We start from the raw sequence: 23,601 nt of genomic DNA, 5'->3' as shown, positions 1-23,601 counted from the left end.
ACTGGCCAAAGAATTTAAGGGGGGCAGCATTTAGAAAACAAACACTTTAACGTAAGACATTACATTTCGATTTTAAATTCAATAGCTATTGTTTTATATAGAATTGTTCTATAGTCTGTACAGTATTTAACACAATTACATCAGAAGTAGCTGTAATTAAATTGCTGAAATATTAAGAGTAATCCCATACTTTTCAATGAAAAAAATATTTAATTACATTGCATTTACACCCAACACTGCTCATGTTGTCTGCAGTCCTTTATATACTGGATGTTCGCGGAAAGATATTTGATCAATGTTTTCATCGCGGAACAATCTAAAACACTTTAAAATGGAGTACATCCCACTGAAGAGACTGTAATGTCTCGTTGTAATTCCCATAAAAAATGGCGCTAGCGTGAATAAGGTCTATACAATCAATGTCTTCACTGGTGTGCCTTTCCTAAAAGATTCCGTGGCTCAGCTGTGTCAAAACCTAATAAGCCAACAATCTTTATAAAAAGAATGACAGTAGGCTGGACTTTATATACAGGGCAGATGTTAAATTAGTGTCAGCCACGTAATTAGAGGCAGGTGTATCTTGTGGAATGCCAACAGCAACAGGTTCAATAGCAAACAGTTCAATGTTGACAGACCACACAAAACGTAAGAATACAACCTCATAGCCATCCATAAATATAGTTGTAAGAGCTATCAGTACATGATCTAATGTTAAACATGTCTGCCATCTACTGCTTAGGTTGAACACTGTAAAACACAAACTGCATGGTCAAATTTCATAAATATTTATTTCATATCAATTAACAATATTATCTACAGCACTTTTTCAAATAAATGCTTTGATAATAATGATAATTATTATTGAGGCCACATCTGAAACACTAACATTTACAAGAAGTACTTGGTATTAAAAACAATGGCAATACAATATTTTAAGACACTTGGTGTTTTTTTATTAATTTTTGTTTAATTCCAATATCACAGAGTTTCTGCAACAGTCTAAACAGTTAATACCGATATAGATACAAAACCACTGCAAAAAAAGTTAGGAGGGTGAACAGAGGGAGAAGGCAACAACAGACAGGATGCAATGGGGGGAAACAAAACCAAAACAGAAACAAAAATTCAGTCAGTCTCAGGCTCACCCATTTCCCTCTTAAAAACAACATATAGCAAATAAATATGATTTAAAAATTAATTTACAAAAATATTCCCACGTTTTCCTTTTTTACCCCAGGCTGTTACTAGTGTTGCATGGCTCACATTAAGATGAAGAAAGTTTTTAAGAAGGTGAGAGTGGGGGGCATGCATTTAGCTAAGCAGTTTATCTGCATCTAATACTTACTCATCCCCCTTTCCTTGTGCTGTTCCTGAGGCTCTTGTGTATGTTCTGCTGTCACACCTTTGATGACATTCGTTAAACATCTTTGAGTTTAAACTGTAAACAGTAGTATAAATTCTCATTCTTATATTTAACTAGAATCAGAGATTTAATCTATGTGACCCTGACCTAAATTCCTGGAGGGTTCTTTCCAAATGTTTAAACTTCTTTATTCTAAATTCTAAACTACTAATACATCAAATCCCTTTACCTTAGTGGCATTGAAGGGAGGCATGCAGGTGATCCAGAGCCCTTTTCAAAAAGCAACAGCACTTTAAAAAATAATTTGACGGTGTCTGTAAATACTTAGAGGCAAAATGTGGATGTTCATGTATCATAGCTCATACTGGTAGCATAGTGAGCTATGGTAAACCGCTAGAACTAGATAGAACAGATGTAGTGTTTGCTTCTGCCTCATGAGATATGCAAACCATGGTCAGTCTGGTGGAGGACTCTATTGGTTGCAGTGTGCAGTTCAAAATGGCACTTGTGGGAAACTTCTGCCCTTTCTACCAAGGGAATTTTTTTCTGGTGTTTAAAAGCATGGTGAGGGTGGAGGCAGGTTAGACCATTACATTGATATGCACAAGATGTGAGTTTTATTTGTCCATAATACAATATCTAGAAAGGTTTAAATATATATATATATATATATATATATGTTTACATTTGTATTTTCATGTGTGCACCCGGTCCAAGATGCATTTAGTTTTTTACAACTTTGAAATAATCACGCAATGTACAAATCACAAACATAGAAAACATTTAAAAACATAAAGAAGGAATTTAAAAATATGTTTCATTGTTTTGCGTTCAGGTCCTGGGGTGAAAAGTACTATTTGCCTTGACCTTAAACTGTTCCAAACCTTTCAAATTCAAGCCCAACATTTTAAGTATCCCATTTTCTGTTCGTATGGCTACAAGTTTACCTTAAAAGCTAAATTGTTTTTCTAAAGATAATGTAAGATCTGATCTTACCATTCTAAAGAAACTAAATCAAACATCGACTTATTCAGATTCTGTAGGATGTCAACATTTCGCCACAATTCTGAAATGATCACATATCACCTGAATTTCAAGCTGTATCACTCTTATAGTGTAAACATTGAATCTTACATACACACATACACATCCATACATCTTCAAGGAGTGAATTTTGACATCACCCCACTGTTAACTCATTCAGGTATAAAGCTCTGGGACTCATTAACACACCGCATACTTCAGATGAGTAGGCAGACTAAGCAAAGACGATTAAAAAAAGTAAAAGGTAGGAAGATGTGTGATAAGGTGAGAGGTACACTGTGATTCCTAAACTGTGATTATCATCACTTTAGGTCCAAAATATCCTCCTCAAAAGAAGTGGTGAAGGTAAAAGGGCTGGCCATGGGTGGGCTATCATCTCGCAGTTCCACCTCAGGGCCAGATGAACAAAGCAGGTGGACGTCGGTTTCTCCATCTATAGACTCCATGCCCACTCTGATTGGAGATATCTCATAGTAAGTATAAATAACTGGTATGCTTGCATGTAACATCTCCCACAAATACACACTTACTGTTCAGTGGTAGCGCTGCCTGCTGTTCTCTTCTGCTCGTCCTCCTTGGTTTTCTTGCTCATTCTTCTCTGTTTCACTGAATTATTGTCTGCTTTACTGCTGGATTCCTCTGTCAAACCTACAAGAGAAAACATTTTCATTAAAGGGTGATATCTGGAATTGATTATCAGGGGAATTGTTGAAAATGAATAATTGAATAATTATTTCCCTAAATTGTTATCAGACTACTTTACTATTTACTTCATTGAAAAGGTAATCACATTACTAATTACTTTACTTTTAAGTTACTTTCTTTTCTTTTCAACAAATTCAAAATAATGTCTTTATTTCTTTCTTGTTCATTGTTACACACAAGGCATACACTCACCACCTCACATTTATCATTCACAATGACTCGTTACAGGGCCATAATTCATGTATTCTACATAAATAATATATTAGAAATAAGCATAACCCTATATTGTACTTAAATGTCATTAAATTAATTGAAAGTCAGTAACTGTCCTCTAATTAAAATAATTTAAAATGTAATGCATTACACTACTTTTTTATATTACAGTAATTAGTAATTATATTACAGTAATTACTAATTACATTGTAATTGGATTACACACAACACTACATATAACATACAACTGTCCATTTATTTCAAATATTTCAATTTAATCAATCATTTAAAATGGTCCCATTGCAAGCTTAATGTACCACCTTGAGGTTTTTGCAAATCTGTGGCATTAGGTTGCAATCAGCACAACTCCAGCTGTACAGGAAACGTGCCTCGTCAATCCAACGAGAGCAGGTACCGTACAGCCTTCCAGAGGTGACACGGTCTTATGCCCAAAGACAGCTAGAACCCGAGACGCATTTTTTCAATGTTTCAAACTACGTTTTAACGTAACACAGCGTACAAAAAAAAACACAGAACTTATGACTAGAAAGCTGAAAAATAGTGAGACGCAGTGCAACCAAAGTTAGACTCCAAAAGTGTCCATCTGATGCACGAGTATATTTACCAACAATTAAAAATAGAGCAGATGGAAGTAGGCCAACAATAGGGTTATGTTCAATTATATGGAAAACATACTTTTTAACTTAGCCTCTTTTTGTATCATCTAAATGCGTTACCTGTCTTCTGCCACAATATATGTATGATGTAATCTATTTGAATGATCTGAATCATAATATTTATATAAAGTATAATATTTATACTAATTGTGTAATTATTATATAGTAAATTATCCCCTAATTGGGGCATTTCTCAGTAAATATGGAAATATGCGATTATTTAATTGGCGGCACATGTAATTCATTCGATTAAAATGTTTTATCAATTGACAGTCTTTCTAAAAACATAACTAGGCAAGCCGAAAACAGAGTATTATAAAAATGTAACCAATAAAACAACAGAAGAATGTACTTTTCTGTGCCCAATGTTTTAAATGTCTGAGGCAATTTTAGTGACAAAACATGTTATTTTTACCCTAGCTAATTTCAGACCCTGATGTACACAAACATAAAAAACACCCTTTACTCTTGTAATCACTGATGTTACAGAAGCACCTGCAGGGGGTGCAATAGAGCTTCCAATAGTCAGCCCAGGCCATTCATGTGTGTATGTGTGTGTGTGTGTGTGTGTGTGTGTGTGTCTGTTTGTGGTGTGAAGTATGGTAGTCTCATAGATCTAGCATCTTATCTACTGTGTGATCAGGATGTCTCACTCCAACCCTTCATAATGTCAAAACATTTTTTAAAGTCAATATGATTTTGTTGAACTTGTTTGTATCTATGATGTGCTTCTCTTTTATAACAACTGTGAGTAATATTTGATCAAATGTAATTAAAAAGTTCATTACAGGGACCGCTTTTGTCCAAAGGATTTTAATGACATTTCCAGTTGCTGTTGATTACTCAACAAGGACTTTTCAAAATCATTTTAAAGAGATTCCATAAACAAAGAGCAATTTCAGCTGATTAAATATTTCAGAGCTGTGCATACAATGCATAAGTTTGCACCCCCTTGGAGAATCTGCAAGATGTATTTTATTTAACAAAAAGAGGGATCATAAAATTACATAGTTTTTTATGAAGTACTGGTAAAGCTATTTGGCAACAGATATTTACATATATTCCACAAAGTGAAACTGTTCCTATTCAAAAGTTTACATCCCCATGGTTCTTATTATGGTGTGCTGGTTCCTTGATGATAAATGACTGTTTGTTTCTTTTATGATGTTTGTTCATTTAGACCATGCTCTGGCATAAGAAAAATCCGCCAGGTACTGCACATTCTTTGATTTTTCAGCATTTCAGTTCTTCCTAACAGTGGCTATGTAATGTTGACATCCAGCTTTTGACACTTAGAACAATTGAGGCACTCATACACAACTATTAAAAAAGGTGCAAACATTCATTGATGCTCAAGCAAGCAACACTTAAGAATCCATAGAACTTTTGAAAAGGATGATTTGTGTAAATTGTTATTATTTTGTCTTGTGAGATATGTGAATATCTGTCATATAGCTGAAGCTGACAGTACTATATAAAAATATTATCTTTTATCTCATATATTTGTATACATTTTGAAAAGGGTATGAGACAAAAGGGTAATGCAAACTTATTTTTCAAATGGCAAAATATTTATTATAAACATTTCCATACATTTCTACTACTTTTCCAGACCAAACAAATCACAGTTTCAAAATTCTGTTATATTTACAGGTTTTCCAAGGTCATTGTAGCTCTGTAAATAATAAATAGAACTTGGAGCTCTAATGTACAACCCTAAAAGTACAACCATGTCTACAACAGTACTTATGCTGTAGCAGCTATCTAACAGTACATTTCCTGCCTGCCTCCCACTGAGCAACACGTACATTATGATAGCTTTCAGTAGAAGACCACACAGACACTCACCCAGCAGTTCTTTGCGTGTGCGGCTGGCGATCTCTTTGATTTCCATGCGAGACAGTGAGAGTGAAGGTGTACTTGCAATCAAGGGAACAGGCCCTATAACACTGGGGGTAGGTGCCGTGACTACTTTATTGACCAGTGGAGACTTGAGGGGTCTCTCGATGCTCCGTCCAACTAGGTTACTCAACGGGATCATATAGATGTGTTTTGAGGGAGCTTCACCTTGAAGGGTAAAATGGATAGTTGGAAAGGGGCAGAAAAGAAGATACAGAAGACTAAAGAATGAGAGGTTAGAATAGACTGTATAAATGCTTTGGCATTAATAGGCACGTTGGTTTCTGCACGTTGGTTCTGTTAGAATAAGGTGGACAACACACCTGAAATCACAGTTACACACACACACACACACAAAATTGTGTAACAATTCAAGCGATTTGAATTATGGGGACACTAGAAATGTCCTCATAACCCACATTTATAGCACAATACCCTTGTAATTACTTAAAAATTTGTAACCTAAACAAATTTCCTCATAAACCACAAAAAAACCCATCCACACACAAAAATATAAATTGTGCATTGTAACATAACTAAAAGTGCACTGCTTCAATATTTTATATGTGCATTACTTCAAAGCATAAGTGCATTACTTCTCTCTCATAAATCTTTTCAGTTTAACTGTTTTTAGACTTTATTGCAGTTATTTGTGACTCCACTCCCAGAGTTGATCTCATGACTCTATTTGAGCTATTTTCTCAATCTGAGTGGGGATACAATATGATGTCACTGAATGAAAAAATAAATAAAATAATCGAAACCTGTTGTTTACTATTCCAGCAAGCAAACTGATTATAAGGGGACCTACAAAATTCAGATACTGTATGCAACATATAACACAATGAAGCAAACATTATTTTCTGTATTTTTACAAATACTGTGCTTTATAGAATCAACTAAATAATGTAAGCTTTTAAATACCAAGCAATGTTATTCATGGTGCTTTAGTGAGCAGGCCAGGGAGTTGGCTGTTAAGTGGTTTCATTATTGTACAAGCATACTGTCACAGCCAGACTAAACACCATCCATCCATCCATCCATCGTCAACCGCTTATCCTGTGTACAGGGTCGCGGGGGGCTGGAGCCTATCCCAGCTAACATTGGGCGAAAGGCGGGGGACACCCTGGACCGGTCGCGAGTCCATCGCAGGGCCAGACTAAACACATCTGAGGGATTTTCATTAACCAGTAATTGTACAGCATGTGGTAATTGCTGAAATTCAGAGTATATTGCATGCCAGAGCTGTTGATAGCCTAAGTTGTATTTAAACTAGAAATTAAATATTGTACAATTAAAATATAATACTTGATTGTACCATGTTTCAATAAATATTGCATAATATAAGATCTATTGTAGTGTAAGTTTATAGGTAGATTATTTGTAAACATGTAGTTATAAGATATAGTAGGACTGGGTATTGATAAAATTCCTGATTCGATTCCAAAGCTCTCAATTCGATTAGATTCTGATTCGATGTCGATTCATATGGCTATATTTCAGATATAATGTCCATTTTGCTGACATATGAAATACATTTTCTCTCAGCTAATGTTGTTAATTATATAGGGGACATTCTATCTTGGATACATTCTGAAAATATTAATTTTACTAATGATATTTTATTAGTTTTTCACATTTTTGGATTTAAAAATGAACAAATCCATATATTCAATAACAAATAAGATGTTATATTTCATTTATTATTTCTTGTCACATGTTTATTGTTTAATTGCATAATTTATACTATTTACAAGTGTTTACATAGATTTTTTGAGCACATGCTTAAAACCGGTACTGTCGCTTTAACAAAATCGGCAATTAAGTAAAGAGTGTCTGTAGACGAGCACATGAGAGGATTCAAATGGCTTTATCTAATCTTTTCCATGCATTATTAGAATTAAATGTTTATCAACAACTGACTGTAGAGAACAGAAAGGGTATTAAAAGGGACATTATTCAATGACAAATGGGTCGCAAGTATCTCGTCTTTGGACACAATACATGAAACAACTTTTACTCTCAACATGCAGTGAAAGGATCTTACTGCTGAATATGCCACCACTAGTCTATATAATTAATTAATGGTGATTGAATCTAAACATTTATCAGCCAGTTGCCAAATATATACATTTTAGTCACATAGCGTGAAATTTGGTTGCAAATACAAGTGATTGTAGTTGATTGATTGCACCTAGAGCAAAAGATACATTTTGGGATTTAAGAATCAGTGAGCTTAATGTTGTTGAGCAGGGGGAGTCTTGATAGTGCATATCGCGGCGCCGTTTTGTGGTCTGTTCTGCATAACGCGGCATCTCATTGTTGCTTTTCGCGGCCCATCCGGCAAGTTTTGCGGCTGAACCGCCGGCCCACTCTAGGAAAATGCCCGGTATGCCAGATTACCAGTCCAGCCCTGGTGTTACTTTTAGGGTTTGTTTTAGGGTTTGTTGCTTATTATTTATTATAACTAATATCAATACATGTAATATACCATACCATACCAACTTTATTTGTTAAGCACTTTACAACAACCAAAGTTGACCAAAGTGCTGTACATAAAAATATAGAAAAATATACATAAACATATGTACAATTAATAACCATACAATAAAAACAAAGTAACAAATACAATCAAGTAAATAAAATCGAGTAAATAAAATCGACCTCTTACTAGGTGTTAAAAACCACAGAGAAAAGATGGGTTTTAAGAAGGGTTTTAAAAACAGATAAAGAAGAGGCCTGCTTTACATGCAAAGGCAGATCATTCCATAGTCTAGGGGCAGACACAGCAAAGGCACGGTCCCCTCTGAGCTTTAGCTTAGTTTTAGGCACAGTCAGGAGCAGCTGATCATCTGACCTGAGAGCGTGGACGGGTTTATAAGAGTGTAGAAGCTCAGAGAGGTATGGCGGGCAAGACCATTTAAAGATTTAAAAGCAAATAACAGAATTTTAAAATGGATCCTAAATTGAATAGGCAGCCAATGTAATGAAGCTAAAATAGGGAAATGTGCTCATGTTTACGTGTGCCTGTTAAAAGACGTGCTGCTGCATTTTGTACCATCTGGAGACGGGTGATGGAGGACCCACTAACCCCCACATATAGGGAATTACAATAGTCCAGCCGTATAGTTACAAAGGCGTGGATTGCAGTTTCAAAATGTTGTCTTGACAGAATTGGCTTTATTTTGGCCAGCTGCCTCAAATGAAAGAAGCTTGATTTGACAACAGCTTTGATGTGACTGTCAAATTTAAGCTCAGGGTCCACTTTAACTCCTAGATTTGTAATGTTAGATTTAATATAGGCTGCCAAGGAGCCCAGATCTACAGGCGGGGTCCCAGTGGTGCCTCCAAAACCATCACTTCTGTTTTTTATCATTAAAATTTAAAAAGTTCAGAGCCATCCAGGCCTTTATGTCGTCGAGACAATTGAGTAGTTGTCCAACAGAGTTATCATTTTTCTTTTTAAGGGGTACATAAATCTGACTGTCATCTGCATAACAGTGAAATGAAATGCCGTACTTTCTAAGTATGGAACCAAGTGGAAGCAAATACAAAGAGAAAAGTAGAGGGCCGAGGACTGAGCCCTGTGGGACCCCACACAAGAGAGGAGCAGTGGAGGATACAAATTCACCTATGCTGACACAAAAAGTTCGATCCGCTAAATATGACCTAAACCACTCCAGTGCCATGCCACTGATGCCCACCCACTGCCTTAAACGTGAAATCAATATCTCATGATCCACTGTGTCAAATGCAGCAGTTAGATCCAAAAGCACAAGGATAACACAGTCGCCAGAGTCAGTCGTTAAAAAGATATCATTAAAAACTCTTAAAAGAGCGGTTTCGGTGCTGTGCAAGGTTTTAAAGCCGGACTGGAAAACCTCTAGTATATTATGTTCTTCCAAAAAGACCAATAATTGACTGTGCACAATCTTCTCCAGGATTTTTGAAAGGAAGGGCAGTTTGGAAATAGTCCTGAAATTAGCAAGAACTGACAGATCCTGAGCAGGTTTTTTAATCAGAGGTTGAACCACTGCATGTTTCAAAATTTCAGGGACCACACCCGAGGTCAGACTACTGTTTATAAATGCAGCCACAGATGGTCCTACAGTGGGGAAAACCTCCTTAAATAGTCGAGGGGGAACAGCATCATTTGGAGATATTGTTATAATATGTATAACAATAATCTATAAACTAAAGTGTTACCAACTGTTCCATCTGACTGTTCTGATTTAAAATTTCTAACAGAAATTTAAGCGTATGAGATCTGTGCCGCATCACGCAACCATGTCACATTCAGTGTGGACAGAAAAATTGCTTGTCACTGGAATCTAATTGCATTGTGTCTAGTTAGGGCAGGATGTACAACTTGTCTCTGGCTTGCAAAACCATGACTTCAACTTTATGTAGACAACTGCAATAATGATTGAGAAAATCAGTCTCTTTGAAGCCCAGAAACTAGGACAAGCATGTGTTTAAAGGAGAACACACTTAATCAATCTGACACAATCAGTTTCAATCAGTCCGACAAGAGACCATGCTGGCTGTCTGCCTATGTTAAAGAACAAACCAACTATATATTAAAAAAACACCTTGTCTAATGGGTTTTGGGACTGTTATTGATAGGCAATATGAGGACAGGAATTTATGTAGAGAAGGAGGGGGACACAAACTACTGCATATACAGGTTTACACAATAAAGGATGCTTCCCTTTAGGTTAGTTTAGAATAATTTGAGAATTTAATCAAACACAGGATTGTTCTGTTATGAAACAATGCAGATATCAGGTATTGAGTGAAAGTATTAAAGTACATGGACATAGGGGGGCCTGGGTAGCTTAGCGAGTATTGATGCTGACTACCACCCCTGGAGTTGTGAGTTCAAATCCAGGGCGTGCTGAGTGACTCCAGCCAGGTCTCCTAAGCAACCACATTAGCCCGGTTGCTAGGGAGGGTAGAGTTACATGGGCTAACCTCCTCATGGTCACGATTAGGGGTTGTTGCTCTCAATGGGGTCTGTGGTAAGTTGTGCGTGGATCACGGAGAGTAGCATGAGCCTCCACATGCGGGGCCTCCGCAGTGTCATGCACAACAATCCAAGTGATAAGATGCGCAGATTGATGTCTCAGAAGCAGAGGCAACTGAGACTTGTCCTCTGCCACCCAGATTGAGGTGAGTAACCGTGCTACAATGAGGACCTACTAAGTAGTGGAAATTGGGCATTCCAAATTGGGAGAAAAAAAGTACAAAAAAGTACATGGACATCTTTGCACCAGGGGAGAGCACAATACAATATATCAAATTTGTTAAATGTGACCCAAAATAAATAAATATTAAATAAATACTGTGATGAGGAGGAGGGCAATTCCATTGCCTGGCTTCGCGGCGGATAGCTGGACAGCTGGCTGAGGTCTGAATGGCACCGTGATTGGGAACCAGATCTTTTTCTTTTCGATCTTTTTCTCCACTCTTTCTCTCTCTATCGGGCTCTCCCGCTCTCTTTCTCTCTCCCCTCTCCCTCCCTCATCCTATCCAGGTTACCAGGTGGCGGAGAAGACCAGCTGGCGGCAGAACGGCCGAAGGGGCAACTCCTCCCCTCCAGGAAGGGAAGGGGGAGTAAGTCAGGGAGGAGGTTTCCCCAGCTTGAATCGGGCATTGGGGGTATGTGATGAGTAGGAGTATGCGGTCAGGCCTTGAGTATGCATGCCCGAGTGTGCGCCAAATTGTCATTATGTTTGTGACTAATTAAAGTCTTTATGAGTGTTAACACAGTTACTGATTCCTCCTTTCCCGATGAACAAAAGGCTTGTCTGCCACAAATGCATTTAATAAATTTTGGTATATTAAACTGAACATTATGCTGAGATGAATAATGGAATGATGTGCTATAGGAAAGTGTCAGTCTATTTCCCATGGTGCAGAAATGGCAGCCACAGAGGATTGGTTGGTTTTTAAAACACCAGTTTAGATTTTGTTACAGCCCCTCTTCAGGCCGTCAGTTTGTGCAAAAGTTCTAGGATCTAGAGGGCCATCCAAACTGTGTGTGTGCATGTGTGAGGAGGGGCTCTGACAAAAGTATCCATGGTGACACAGCAATCTGTAACTCATGCTGCAGCAAATGTGTCCCATTTCCCTAAAGCGTCTGTTTAGACCCTCTCTGTCTTTGTCCCACCTCTCTATCTCATTGAATGGTTTATCTTTCTTGTTTGGCAGCAACCCCTTAATGCTACCATTTCTCTCTGTCTCTCATAGATTCTCTGAGACTGCAAGAAGGAAGTGACACATTCTATTAACTACACATTTCACTCAAAACTGTATGCATGCATCTGTTAATTGATTAAAAGACAGGGTGAGTCTCCGTGGTAACGTGCATTAGTGAGAGAGCATGGAAAATTTCGGCAACAGAAGTCCCTGTATTACCTTCAGAGTCTTTAGACATGTAGAGGGATAGCTTGGTGCCGTAGGGGATCCGTATACAATCTAGATAGAAAAGAGCATTACATCAGCCTGACCCACACACACATTAAAAGGCAGATACACTCAAAGACAATACACAAGGACAGACAGACGGCAATATTCTAAGAGAAAAAAACTGTGTAGGGATAGTTTACCCAAAAATGAAAATGTGTTCATTTATTCACCCTAATATCATTCCAAACCCATATTATTTTTCTTTCTTCCATCAAACACAAAAGGAGATGTTTAGCAGAATGTCCAGGCTGCCTGTTTCCATATAATAACAGAGAATGGGACTGTTCGAGCTTCAAAAATTCAGTGAAATTGACATAAATTTAGTCCATACCACTTATACACGTTATTCCAAGTCTACTGAAGCCATTTGATTCTTTACTCTTTATCACACTTGCAATCAATTGAAAATGCACAAATGCATTGCATAATGATAGGTCATGAGACACATAATCAATGATGTTTGATGAACAAATTTGAATTTCGATCTGTTCCTCACTCAAAGTTATCGTATAACTTCAGAAGACTTGGAATAAAATGCAACCTCAGGGATGCGAGAGTGAGACAGAGACCCAAGAGTAGAGGAACAGTTCAATAGATTTATTTAGTGTTCAAAGAATGTACATGAAACATGTAACATGTGTAGGAGGAGGCAGACAGGGAGTGAGGATCTACGTGCAGGCTTTATTAAACAAGAATGAAAAACATGACAAACAGGAACAAATGAAACATCCACGGTGGGAAAAACTGAAACTAAAACATGAAAACATCGGGGGGTACACGAACTGGTTAAACACAGCAAGACAGGCAAGGCAGGTAAGACAACTACATCCAGACACATCAACGATCGACAGGGGAATGGAGAAACAGCAGGGTTTAAATACACAGGAGACATGATGATGACAAACGACAATCAGGTGAGCACAATGACACAGGGCTGGCAGTGATGAGGGCCGGGAATCATGGGAAGTGTAGTGCATGACAATTGACAAGTGAGACACGGGGCAGACAACAGGGGATCATGACAAAACACAAGATATGGGATAATGATGTCATAGTGCCGTCAGACAAAACCCCAACTTGACAGAGTGACAGGACCGTGACATTACCGAAGAGCGCATGGCGGTAACCCACTAGTTGTCTGGACCACTTTTAATATGCTTTCATGGTGCTTTTTGTAAATTTTTGTACAAGACATTCTTCAAAAAAATCACCTTTTGTGTTCTACTGAAGAAAGAAAGTAATAAAGTAATACAGAAAGCAATACAGATTTGGAATAATATGAGGGTGAGTAAAATATGACATTTTTAGGTTAACTACCCCTTTAATTGGAAGGAAAAGAAATATTACATATTCATACAGGCAATAACTCACAATCTCAAATGCTTAACTTATATACCCACAAGAAGACTTCATTTAAAGTCTCTATTGTTCCATGGGAATACAATTCATGACATAAATGTGTCTCAGTGTAGGACAAGGAAAATCCAATACAAGTTCCATCGGGAGGAACAGCAGCCTACCATCTCCAAGTGGTGAAGGAAAGACAGGCATCTCATAGCCGGTGGGAGTCTGAGGTGAACTCTGGGAGCTGGTGTCTCTGGAGCTACAGTTAGACGCAGAGTTTATAGGTGCTGACGAGATGAAATAGATATCAGACTACAGACAGAAAGAGAGAAAGAAATGGAAGGAGTTGAAAAGACACAAGAATGATAAATCATAGGGTTGGAAAATACAATTATCATACAGAAATATGCATCATGTAAATAAAAAGGCATTCTCTCTAATAATTAAAAACAAAATTAAATCAAAACAGCTTCTAATACTGAAAATACAAGAATATATTAGCAACAGCACAAGATTTGTTGAAAATGTGTGTTATACCAAATATATACATATACTATATATAAATCATATATACAGTATACACTTAGCACTTTATTAGGAACACCTGTACACTTAATTTTTCATGCGATTGTCTAACCAGCCAATCGTGTGGCATTAGTGCAATGTGTAAAATCATACAGATACGGGCTAGGAGCTTCAGTTAATGTTCACATCAACAATCAGAATGGGGAAAAAATGTGAACTAAGTTATTTCAACCGTGGCAACATTTTTGGTGCCAGAAGGGCTGGTTTGAGTATTTTTTTAACTGCTGATCTCCTGGGATTTATACACAAACAGTCCCTATGGTTTACTCAGAATTGTGCCAAAAGCAAAAAACATCCAGGGAGTGGCAGTTCTGCGGATGGAAATGCCTTGTTGATGAGAGAGGTAAACCGAGAATCTCCAGACTGGTTCGAGCTGACAAAAAGGCTACGGTAACTCGGATAACCACTCTTTACAACAGCATCTCAGAATGCACAACACATCGAGTCTTGAGGCGGATGGGCTACAACAGCAGAATACCATGTCAAGCATTTATTAGGACCATAGTGTTTCTAATAAAGTGCTCATTGACTGTATATCGTCAAAAAGTCCTCTAGTGAAAATGCTTATTTTTTGCAGTCTTTTGCTTATTTAAAACAAACATTTTTCATTACAAATTACATCAGCTGCACAACAATATGCATAACATGATTTGAGAATAATCCAAAGAACATCTTGAAATTTGACCTTTTGTACAAGAGTTAACTTTTTCACACATTTAAGTCACACATTTGCATAAATTTGATTAGTGACCTAGAAATTGTACATATGACTTCTTCATTTTGTATCATAGCTTTGTTTAAAATTTGTAAAATGTTTGTTTATTTCTAGGTTTAAAAGAGATAAAAAATTTGTTTTCAGACTTTTGGACCCAGACTGTATAACTGTTAATTACTTAGGATGTTAATATGTTACCATATATGTATTTGAAGTAATATATGTGTATGCCTTTATATTTGTGGCTATAACACCTACTCTGGAAGCAGTCAGTTGAAGCTCTGGAACAACAGCTGTATATACTAGGTTGCCATTAACAACTAGCCGGATCTCTATTGAATCAGTGGTGAAAGCCAGGATATAGGGGAATGCACACACTGTAACACAGCAAAGACATGTCAATTATTTGCACTAATGTTGAAAATGAAGAACATTCAGCTATAAACATTGTCTGGGATGCAACTACTACAGGCACTGACCAATAGAATTGGGCATTTGGTTCCAGCTGAAATGGAAGTCTGAAGAGTTGGGCTGAATCATGGGTGTAGCTCCATTAAATGGACATACCTTCTTATAGACGCAAATATCTATTAATACATGTACAGTGTTAGAGGATAAGACTACAAAGAAATACACGTATACACAATATTCATGTATATTTAAATAAACACTAACTGTTGTAGCAAAGTAGAAGTCCAGCCTCTCCATCTTCATACACATCTATGGCTGTAACGAAGTTCACCTGGAGATAAGTGAAGAATCACATTAATAATATTACATTACTGTTACAAATCAAAAATTAAAATTGCAAATGGACAAGAGAAATTTAATGCCAAATTAACATTTTATTCTCAGTTATTAGGTCTTGGATTGTATTATATTGTGTATATGAATGTGTACGTTTGTTTTCAAAGTGGATATTTCTCACCCGGTTGGCGTCTACATGGTGTAGTCTATAGGCGTCTCCTGTGCTCTCATTGATCAAGTCAAACTGATGTTTGTAGGCCACACATATCATGTGATCATTTTCTCCTGTTGGACCATCAACCAGTGCCATGACCACCGGGGAGTCACACAAGCAAATCTCCTAAGACAAGGGAAAGCACACATCTAGAACGTTGAGAGCTTTTGATAAGTAGCTTTTTTAACTTTTAGGGGTAGGGTCCTAAACAGATGTGACACGATAAAGCATCATGAGATAAAATATATCTGCTCCGTATAAACATAAATCTCAGGTTAGGACGTGGTGTAAGGCTTTGGCTAAGGGTCAGTCTATAGTAAGTTGTGGAGCGGAGGGGGGCGGGGCCGGGTCGGAATATCGCGCACCCGGTCCCCAATCGGCCTGATGAGGCGCGCGAGGGATAAAGGCGGCCGGTGACGATGGATCGAGAGAGAAAGAATTACGGGCATGTCCGTCGTGTGTGTCTTTGTTTAATATTTGTGTATTTTGAGTTCAGTTTGCATTAAATTATGATTTATGTTGACAAGGGGGTTCTCGCCTCCTCCTTGCCCATCCTTAACCGTGTTACATAAGTATTTTTATCTTTATATAAAGCGAAATAAGTCTATGGGATGTTCTCATTCAGATAGCAAAGTAAATGTGAGTGTTTCAGTATGAATATCTGTTCAATCCATCTCCTACCCGTATGTATTGGAACTCCTCCACAGGTGAGTCACAAGTCCCTGTCACTGTAGCAATAGAACTGAGGCATTCGATGCGTGGCTGCTTCCTGGTGATGAGAAGGAGCTTGTTTCTTATCGCTGCAACGATTCTAAGCTCGACCCCATGATGTGTGTTTATGGAGTAGAGATGGCAGCCTGTAGAGGCAGAATTCAGTTACTTTCTAATGTCATAAGGTCATTTCCTGTTCATGACGACCTTAGAAATAATTGTATTAGCTTATTATTCAAAAGAAACTCAAGAAACAGAAACAATGTCCGAGATCTGGATATGGATTATTGCGAGCAGGGGCAATAATCAAATGTTTTCTTCTAAAATGTCTCTCTCACAGGTTTATGATGTCACCCTAATTGAGATCCTCATATTTGTGCCAAATATGTCTTTGAATACCTAAAAGAGATTTGCAGTTTAAATGAGTGTCCTATAAAATTATGAGAAGCTTGGCAAGATGTAACTTAAAAAAGTACCTTTCCCAACAAGGAAATGTAGTGCTTACATAATGTAGTCTCATCTTTTATACAGTAATGTCATTTGTGTGTGTGTGTGTGTGTGTGATGCAGGGGCGAGGCCACATAAGGGTCAGTGTGGCATTGGTCCAAACAGAATGATGGCTGGTACACCCAATCAAAACGGCTGAGATATGATTAGTTTGCAAATAAAAATAAACTGTATTCTGTTGTATGCCAAATTGCTCACATGCATTATGTTCATCATATTCCTATTATAAATATAGTAAGACATTTTTTTTTTATTTGATTTCAAATTTGAAAAATTCTATGTTGAACTGAAATGCAAGTAATTTTTTTGTGATCTGCATAGGGCTATATACAGTCCTGCCCATAAATTGATCAGCTCAGACCCAGATTCAATGTTTCATAGTTTAATAGAAATATTTTTGGGCATTTCTGTGGTTTGGTATGTTGGGGATGTTGCAAGCTTTTTTGCTCAATTAGCCAATTAGCTTATGATTGGAGGGGTACTGAATTAGATGTGTACCTATGGATGTATTTAAAAGCCTACCTTCAAATTCAGTGCCTCTTTGCTTGACATCATGGGAAAATCAAAAGAAATCAGCCAAATCTCAGAAAACAATTGTGGGCCTCCACAAGTCTGGTTCATCCTTTGGAGAAATTTCCAAATGCCTGAAGGTACCATGTTCATCTGTATAAACACTATTATGCAAGTATAAACACCATGGGACCACGCAGCCATCATACGGAAGGAGACACATTCTGTCTCCTAGAAATGAACGTAGTTTGGCGCAAAAAGTGCAAATGAATCCCAGAACAACAGCAAAGGACCTTGTGAAGATGCTGGAGGAAACAGGTAGACAAGTATCTATATACACAGTAAAACAAGACTTATATTGACATATTTTGAAAGGCTGCTCAGCAAGGAGGAAGCCACTACTTCAAAACTGCCATAAAAAGCCCGACTACAGTTTGCAAGTGCACATGGGGACAAATATCTTGTCCTCTGGTCTGATGAAACAAAAATGTTACTGTTTGGCCATAATGACCATTGTAATATTTGGAGGAAAATGGGTGAGGCTTGCAAGCCGAAGAACACCATCCCAACCGTGAAGCATGGGGGTGGCAGCATCATGTTGTGGGGTTGCTTTGCTGCAACCCATCAACCTGTCTGTAGTCCCCACATGCTTCAAAACGTCCACCATTGTGCCTGAACAAAAGCAATCAAAAATCACTTGTTTAAATGGCTGGCATCCTGTTGCTCTGACCCCCATCATCAGCAAATGCTTTGAGAGGCTAATCAGAGATCACATCTGCTCTGTGCTGCCCACCTCTCTGGACCCATTGCAGTTTGCCTACCGCAACAACCGCTCCACTGATGATGCCATTGCATCTACAATACTCACTGCTCTCTCCCATCTGGAAAAAGGAACACATATGTGAGAATGCTGTTTGTAGACTACAGCTCAGCATTCAACACCATAGTGCCCTCTAAGCTTGATGAGAAACTCCGGGCTCTGGGCTTAAACAGCTATCTGTGCAGCTGGATCCTGGATTTCCTGTCAGGCAGGCGTCAGGTGGTTAGAATGGTCAGCAACATCTCCTCATCTCTGACCCTCAACACTGGAGCCCCACAGGGCTGTGTTCTCAGCCCACTCCTGTATTCCCTATACACACATGACTGTGTGGCAACACATAGCTCCAATGCCATCATTAAGTTTTCTGACGATACAACGGTGGTAGGTCTGATCACTGACTATGATGAAACAGCCTACAGAGATGAGGTGCACACTCTCAGGAGCACAACATCTCCCTCAACGTCAGTAAGACCAAGGAGCTTGTAGTGGACTTCAGGAGGAAAGACAGAGAACACAGCCCCACCACCATTAATGGAGCACCGGTGGAGATTGTCAGCAGCTTCAAGTTCCTCGGTGTCCACATCACTGTAGACCATTGTGAAGAAGGCTCACCAGCGCCTCTTCTTCCTGAGACGGCTGAGGAAGTTTGGAATGAACCACCACATCCTCCCACGGTTCTACACAAGCACTGTAGAGAGCATCCTGACTGACTGCATCACCGCCTGGTACGGCAATAGCACCGCCCACAACCTGCAAAAGGGTGGTGTGAACTGCCAGAAACATCATCGGAGGTGAGCTTCCCTCCCTCCAGCACATATATAACAGGTGGTGTGTGAAAAAAGCTCAGAGGATCATCAGAGACTCTAGCCACCCGAGTCATGGGCTGTTCTCACTGCTACCATCAGGCAGGCGGTATCGCAGCATCAGGACCCGCACCAGCCGACTACATGACAGATTCTTCCCCCAAGCAATCAGACTTCTGAACACTTGATCTCTCATGATCAATATACACTAGCACAGCACTTTATTAATCTATTATCTATTTTTTTATCTACTTTTTTTTTTTTTTAATTGTTATTGTATGTGCAATCTATATTGTGTGTATTGTTTACTGTACATTTGATATGTAAATTGTGTTCTGTAAATCTGTTGTCTATTGTAAATTGGTATATGTCTCGTCACTGTCATGACTGCTATGTTGCTTGGTACTGCACACAAGACTTTCACCTACTGTTGCACTTGTGTATATGGTCATTGTAATTTTGAGGGACTGGTGCACTTTACAAAATAGATGGCATCAAGAGGAAGGAAAATTATGTGGACATATTGAAGCAACATCTCAAGCCAGGAAGTTGTAAATGGACAATGACCCCAAGCATACCACCAAAGTTGTGGAAAATTGGCCTAATGACAATAAAGTCAAGGCATTGGCATGGCCATCACAAAGCCCTGACCTCAATCCGATAGAAAATTTGTGTGCAGAACTGAATAAGGGTATGTGAGCAAGGAGGCCTACGAACTCCGTTACACCAGTTCTGTCTGGCAGAATGGGCCAAAATTCCAGCAACTTATTGTGAGAAGCTTGTGGAAGGCTACCCAAAATATTTGACCCAAATACTAACAAAGTGTATGTAAACTTCTGACCCACTGGGAATGTGATGAAAGAAATAAAAGCTGAAATAAATAATTCTCTCTACTATTATTCTGACATTTTACATTCTTAAAATAAAGTAGTGATCTCAACTGACCTATGGCAAGGAATCTTTTCTACTATTAAATGGCAGGAATTGTGAAAAACTGAGTTTAAATATAAACATAAATGTATGTGTGATGCAGAGTTTCCGCTAGAAAAAAATGGTACGGACATTTTGATGATATGCCGGTCAAATATATCGCCTCTTAATTAGTCAAGTTGAGGAAAATTGGAGGCAGTCTATGTAACTTAAAAAATGACATAATCAGGCCGTATAGAATGCAACATATTATTATTAGCTTAACTTTCAAATAGACAAAAAAAAAAACATGAACGTCGATTTCATGGCGTCAATCAACGCCAATTGTTTTTTACTGTGGTTTCACGCACATTCACTTTTTGAAACATTGAGGCACGGATGTACCTAATACAAATAAATAAAACATCTCCAGTTAACTAGCAGATCATTCATTTAGTCCGTTATTAAATAAGAGATCTAGCGCTAAAATCTGTTGTTTTTGAAATCAAGCTGAGCGCTCGTGTCCGCTGCTATCAGTTGCATGGACGACACGCTGCGCGAGTTGCGCAATCTTCACTAGGACGCGCGTTTCAATCTATCGCCGTTGCGGAGACTCTCTATTAATTCCGGTGAAATCACAAAATAAAATGCACACAAACGTGTCCCTGCTTGATATAGACTGTAACCATGCACTGATGAACATAGGCTATTCAGTTTTGATGATAGAGAAAAAAACTCACGAATGCGTGGATTAGAAGCACTGATCTATCTATAATGAGATGTTCCTGATTCACCATCGTCTGGCCTCTGAAAAAAGCTTTTAAAGCTAGTCTGCCTGGGCCTGGCCATATTTGAAACGTCTCACTCAATCGTTCGTTGTTTAGGTCTATATTGCAGCCGTTTTAGGCGTGCGCTTTATTTGAAATGCAGCATGCGATGTTGTTTCATAACTTTCAAACGATAGAGCCTGTTCCTTTATAACATAGCAAGAGATCGGTGTATTTTTGCTTTATACATTTTAGGCTTATTCTCAAATTCAAATTGTGTTAGGGGGACGGGATTATTAGGCAATTTTAATCGGACAATTTGACCGGAGAGATTTAATTTTGTCGGACATTTAATTTTTTTACCGGCCAATGTCCGGTAATTACCGGACAACGGAAACCCTGGTGTGATGGTACGTATGAAAGGGTTAATATGCGCTATTACAGTAGCTTCATGAAGCACAAAATGTCAGCCAAATTAAAGATCCCATCTTCAGGGAAGTAATTACACCTGTGCACAACAGGAGTTCTGAAAAGTATCTAGTATAATAATGAAATAATGTTTTATTGCATCTGATATTTAGTATTATTCAACTGCCATTTTTCCTCACATCACTATTACATATTAAGTTAAATTACTAATAATTAAGGAGCTTCATAATTAAGTATGCTTCATAATATTGACAATGAAATCAGAAAGTATAAACAAAATAGTCGTCCACACTGTTTTACCAAGGTCCACCCACTTTGAGATTTCTGGCCTCGCCACTGGTGTGATGACTGAAGTCTCTCGTACCTTTGGTTTTCTCCAGCTTGTTCTCTCGACTGTCACACTTGGTGCGGACAAGCTGCCGCTCCTCTATCCCTCGTTTGAGTGTGCTCAGTCTATAAACGTACAGACGTGCATCTTTCCCTGAAACGGAAAGTTCAAATATAAAATAGTTTGGATTTAATGTAAAGTGTATTTCTGCACCACTAACGTCAACAACAAAACTGCTAAAATAATAACTGTTGTTAAACAGGTTTCCTAAACACTGCCCCAACTTCCATTGGTAAGTTATAGAGATAGCCTGCTCCAAACTCACACCATTAGTTTAATTAATGTTGCTGTGTTGGGCTGGTCGGGATTATCAAAACAAACAAATAAAACAATATCTTTATAGCACACAGGTCAAAGTGTTTAAACGTTTTGGTAAAATGAATTTTACCAAAGGTTTACTTATTGTTCTTAAATTATTTTAGCTTTACATTTAACCAATACACTTTCATGCTTAATCTGATTTAAAAATACAAACAAGACTCAAACACACACTTGCATTCACGATATAGGCAAAATGATAAAAGGAGTGCAACTTCTTTAGCCGTTTATTGAGTACCATAATAAGATCTTTAGTGCCGCTACATAATTCTGCTGGATGATAATAGCCAGGCAACAAATAAAGGAGCTGTCTCATCAGAGTGAAAGACATCTTAACTAGTACAATATGTTTGGATTTGAAAAGCTTTTCATAGTGAATGAAAGTTGCCTGGTATCAAAGTTGATAACGAATTCATTATTGCACCTGTGCATCCCAATCAGGAGCTTGAATCTGCTTTATGCCGCCTTAAACTAATGATCAGAAAAGAAGGTGATGGCTGACACTAGATTACATGGATCTCTACTTTGTGCTTTGCTCTATAATGAGCTATGAGTCTAGACAATGCAGGGAAAAGGGGAAGTGCCTCTCGTGTGTATGTGTGTGTGTGTATATAAGACACTATTTTGTGCTGTTCCCAGGTGGCTAAAAATGCTCATTAGAGCAAAGACCAATGGTTTCCTTTAACACTGTTTTCTGGTCTCCTTCTTTCTCGAGTTTTCTCTCTCTTCTGACGAATCACTTCACACTATATTTCTTCCCATAAAAAAAAACTGTGCCATATTCGTATGCACATGCAAATATAAATAAATGCACATGTATCTTACCCTTATCTGCTCTTGCAATGAGGAGATCCTGAGGTTCCAGTACATGCATTTGTTTGATGGACAATGTTTTGTCAAATACCTGCACCGGAGGCAGGGTTGGTGAATCTAGACCGGCATGTAAGGCAAAAGATTAGCTTGCAGGTTGCTAATTGTTTTCTGTTTGAATTGCAAATTGCCATATTTTATGATTATTATTGCAAAAAATAAAGCCCTTAATATTTTTATATGCACTTTAATGTTGTAGGATAATATGCTTTATGGTCTTGGCATACATACCTGCATTGGAGAACAGCGGATCTGAGGCTAAATGAGAGGACAGAGGTTATCACACATCGGCAGATTAGTTTCAAAGAACATGAGAGCCTCATGGACTATCAGGGTCAGAAATGAACCAGGGCTTGGGGAAAAAAATGGCATTGAAAGTGACAAAAAAATCCCAGATATTTGAAATGTGGGGGCAAACCACTGATATATTTAATATTTTATTCTCGGCCTATGTAGTAATGTGCTTAGACACTATAGGGATCATCTAAATTAACTCATTCAATTTAAGTATTTGACATAAATAGATGATATGCTGTGTGTAATATATCAGAAAAAATATACTAAAAACATTCTAAAATGACCCCTGAAAATC

At 38.1% G+C, this 23,601-nt stretch overlaps 1 protein-coding gene across 5 annotated transcripts in view; it reads right to left on the bottom strand.

Moving 5' to 3' along the window:
* Positions 1-869: 869 nt before the first annotated feature.
* The window catches only part of garnl3 (GTPase activating Rap/RanGAP domain like 3), a 119,221-nt gene continuing 96,489 nt past the window's right edge, over positions 870-23,601 (bottom strand). For all 5 annotated transcript variants that reach the window (XM_052111254.1, XM_052111264.1, XM_052111272.1 and 2 more), the window contains 13 exons: positions 23,241-23,267; positions 22,965-23,069; positions 21,798-21,914; positions 16,659-16,834; positions 15,945-16,103; positions 15,692-15,758; positions 15,496-15,603; positions 15,275-15,393; positions 13,893-14,028; positions 12,322-12,381; positions 5,851-6,069; positions 2,938-3,055; positions 870-2,860 (listed from right to left, as the gene is read on the bottom strand). In XM_052111254.1, coding sequence (XP_051967214.1) covers positions 2,710-2,860; positions 2,938-3,055; positions 5,851-6,069; positions 12,322-12,381; positions 13,893-14,028; positions 15,275-15,393; positions 15,496-15,603; positions 15,692-15,758; positions 15,945-16,103; positions 16,659-16,834; positions 21,798-21,914; positions 22,965-23,069; positions 23,241-23,267 — 1,562 coding nt within the window. In that variant the 3' untranslated portion in view covers positions 870-2,709. The remainder of the gene's footprint in view (positions 2,861-2,937; positions 3,056-5,850; positions 6,070-12,321; positions 12,382-13,892; positions 14,029-15,274; positions 15,394-15,495; positions 15,604-15,691; positions 15,759-15,944; positions 16,104-16,658; positions 16,835-21,797; positions 21,915-22,964; positions 23,070-23,240; positions 23,268-23,601) is intronic.

The sequence above is a fragment of the Xyrauchen texanus genome, chromosome 3 (genome assembly GCF_025860055.1).
Source record: "Xyrauchen texanus isolate HMW12.3.18 chromosome 3, RBS_HiC_50CHRs, whole genome shotgun sequence".
In the NCBI taxonomy this organism is placed as follows: domain Eukaryota; kingdom Metazoa; phylum Chordata; class Actinopteri; order Cypriniformes; family Catostomidae; genus Xyrauchen; species Xyrauchen texanus.
This window is presented reverse-complemented; position numbering and strand designations above follow the sequence as displayed.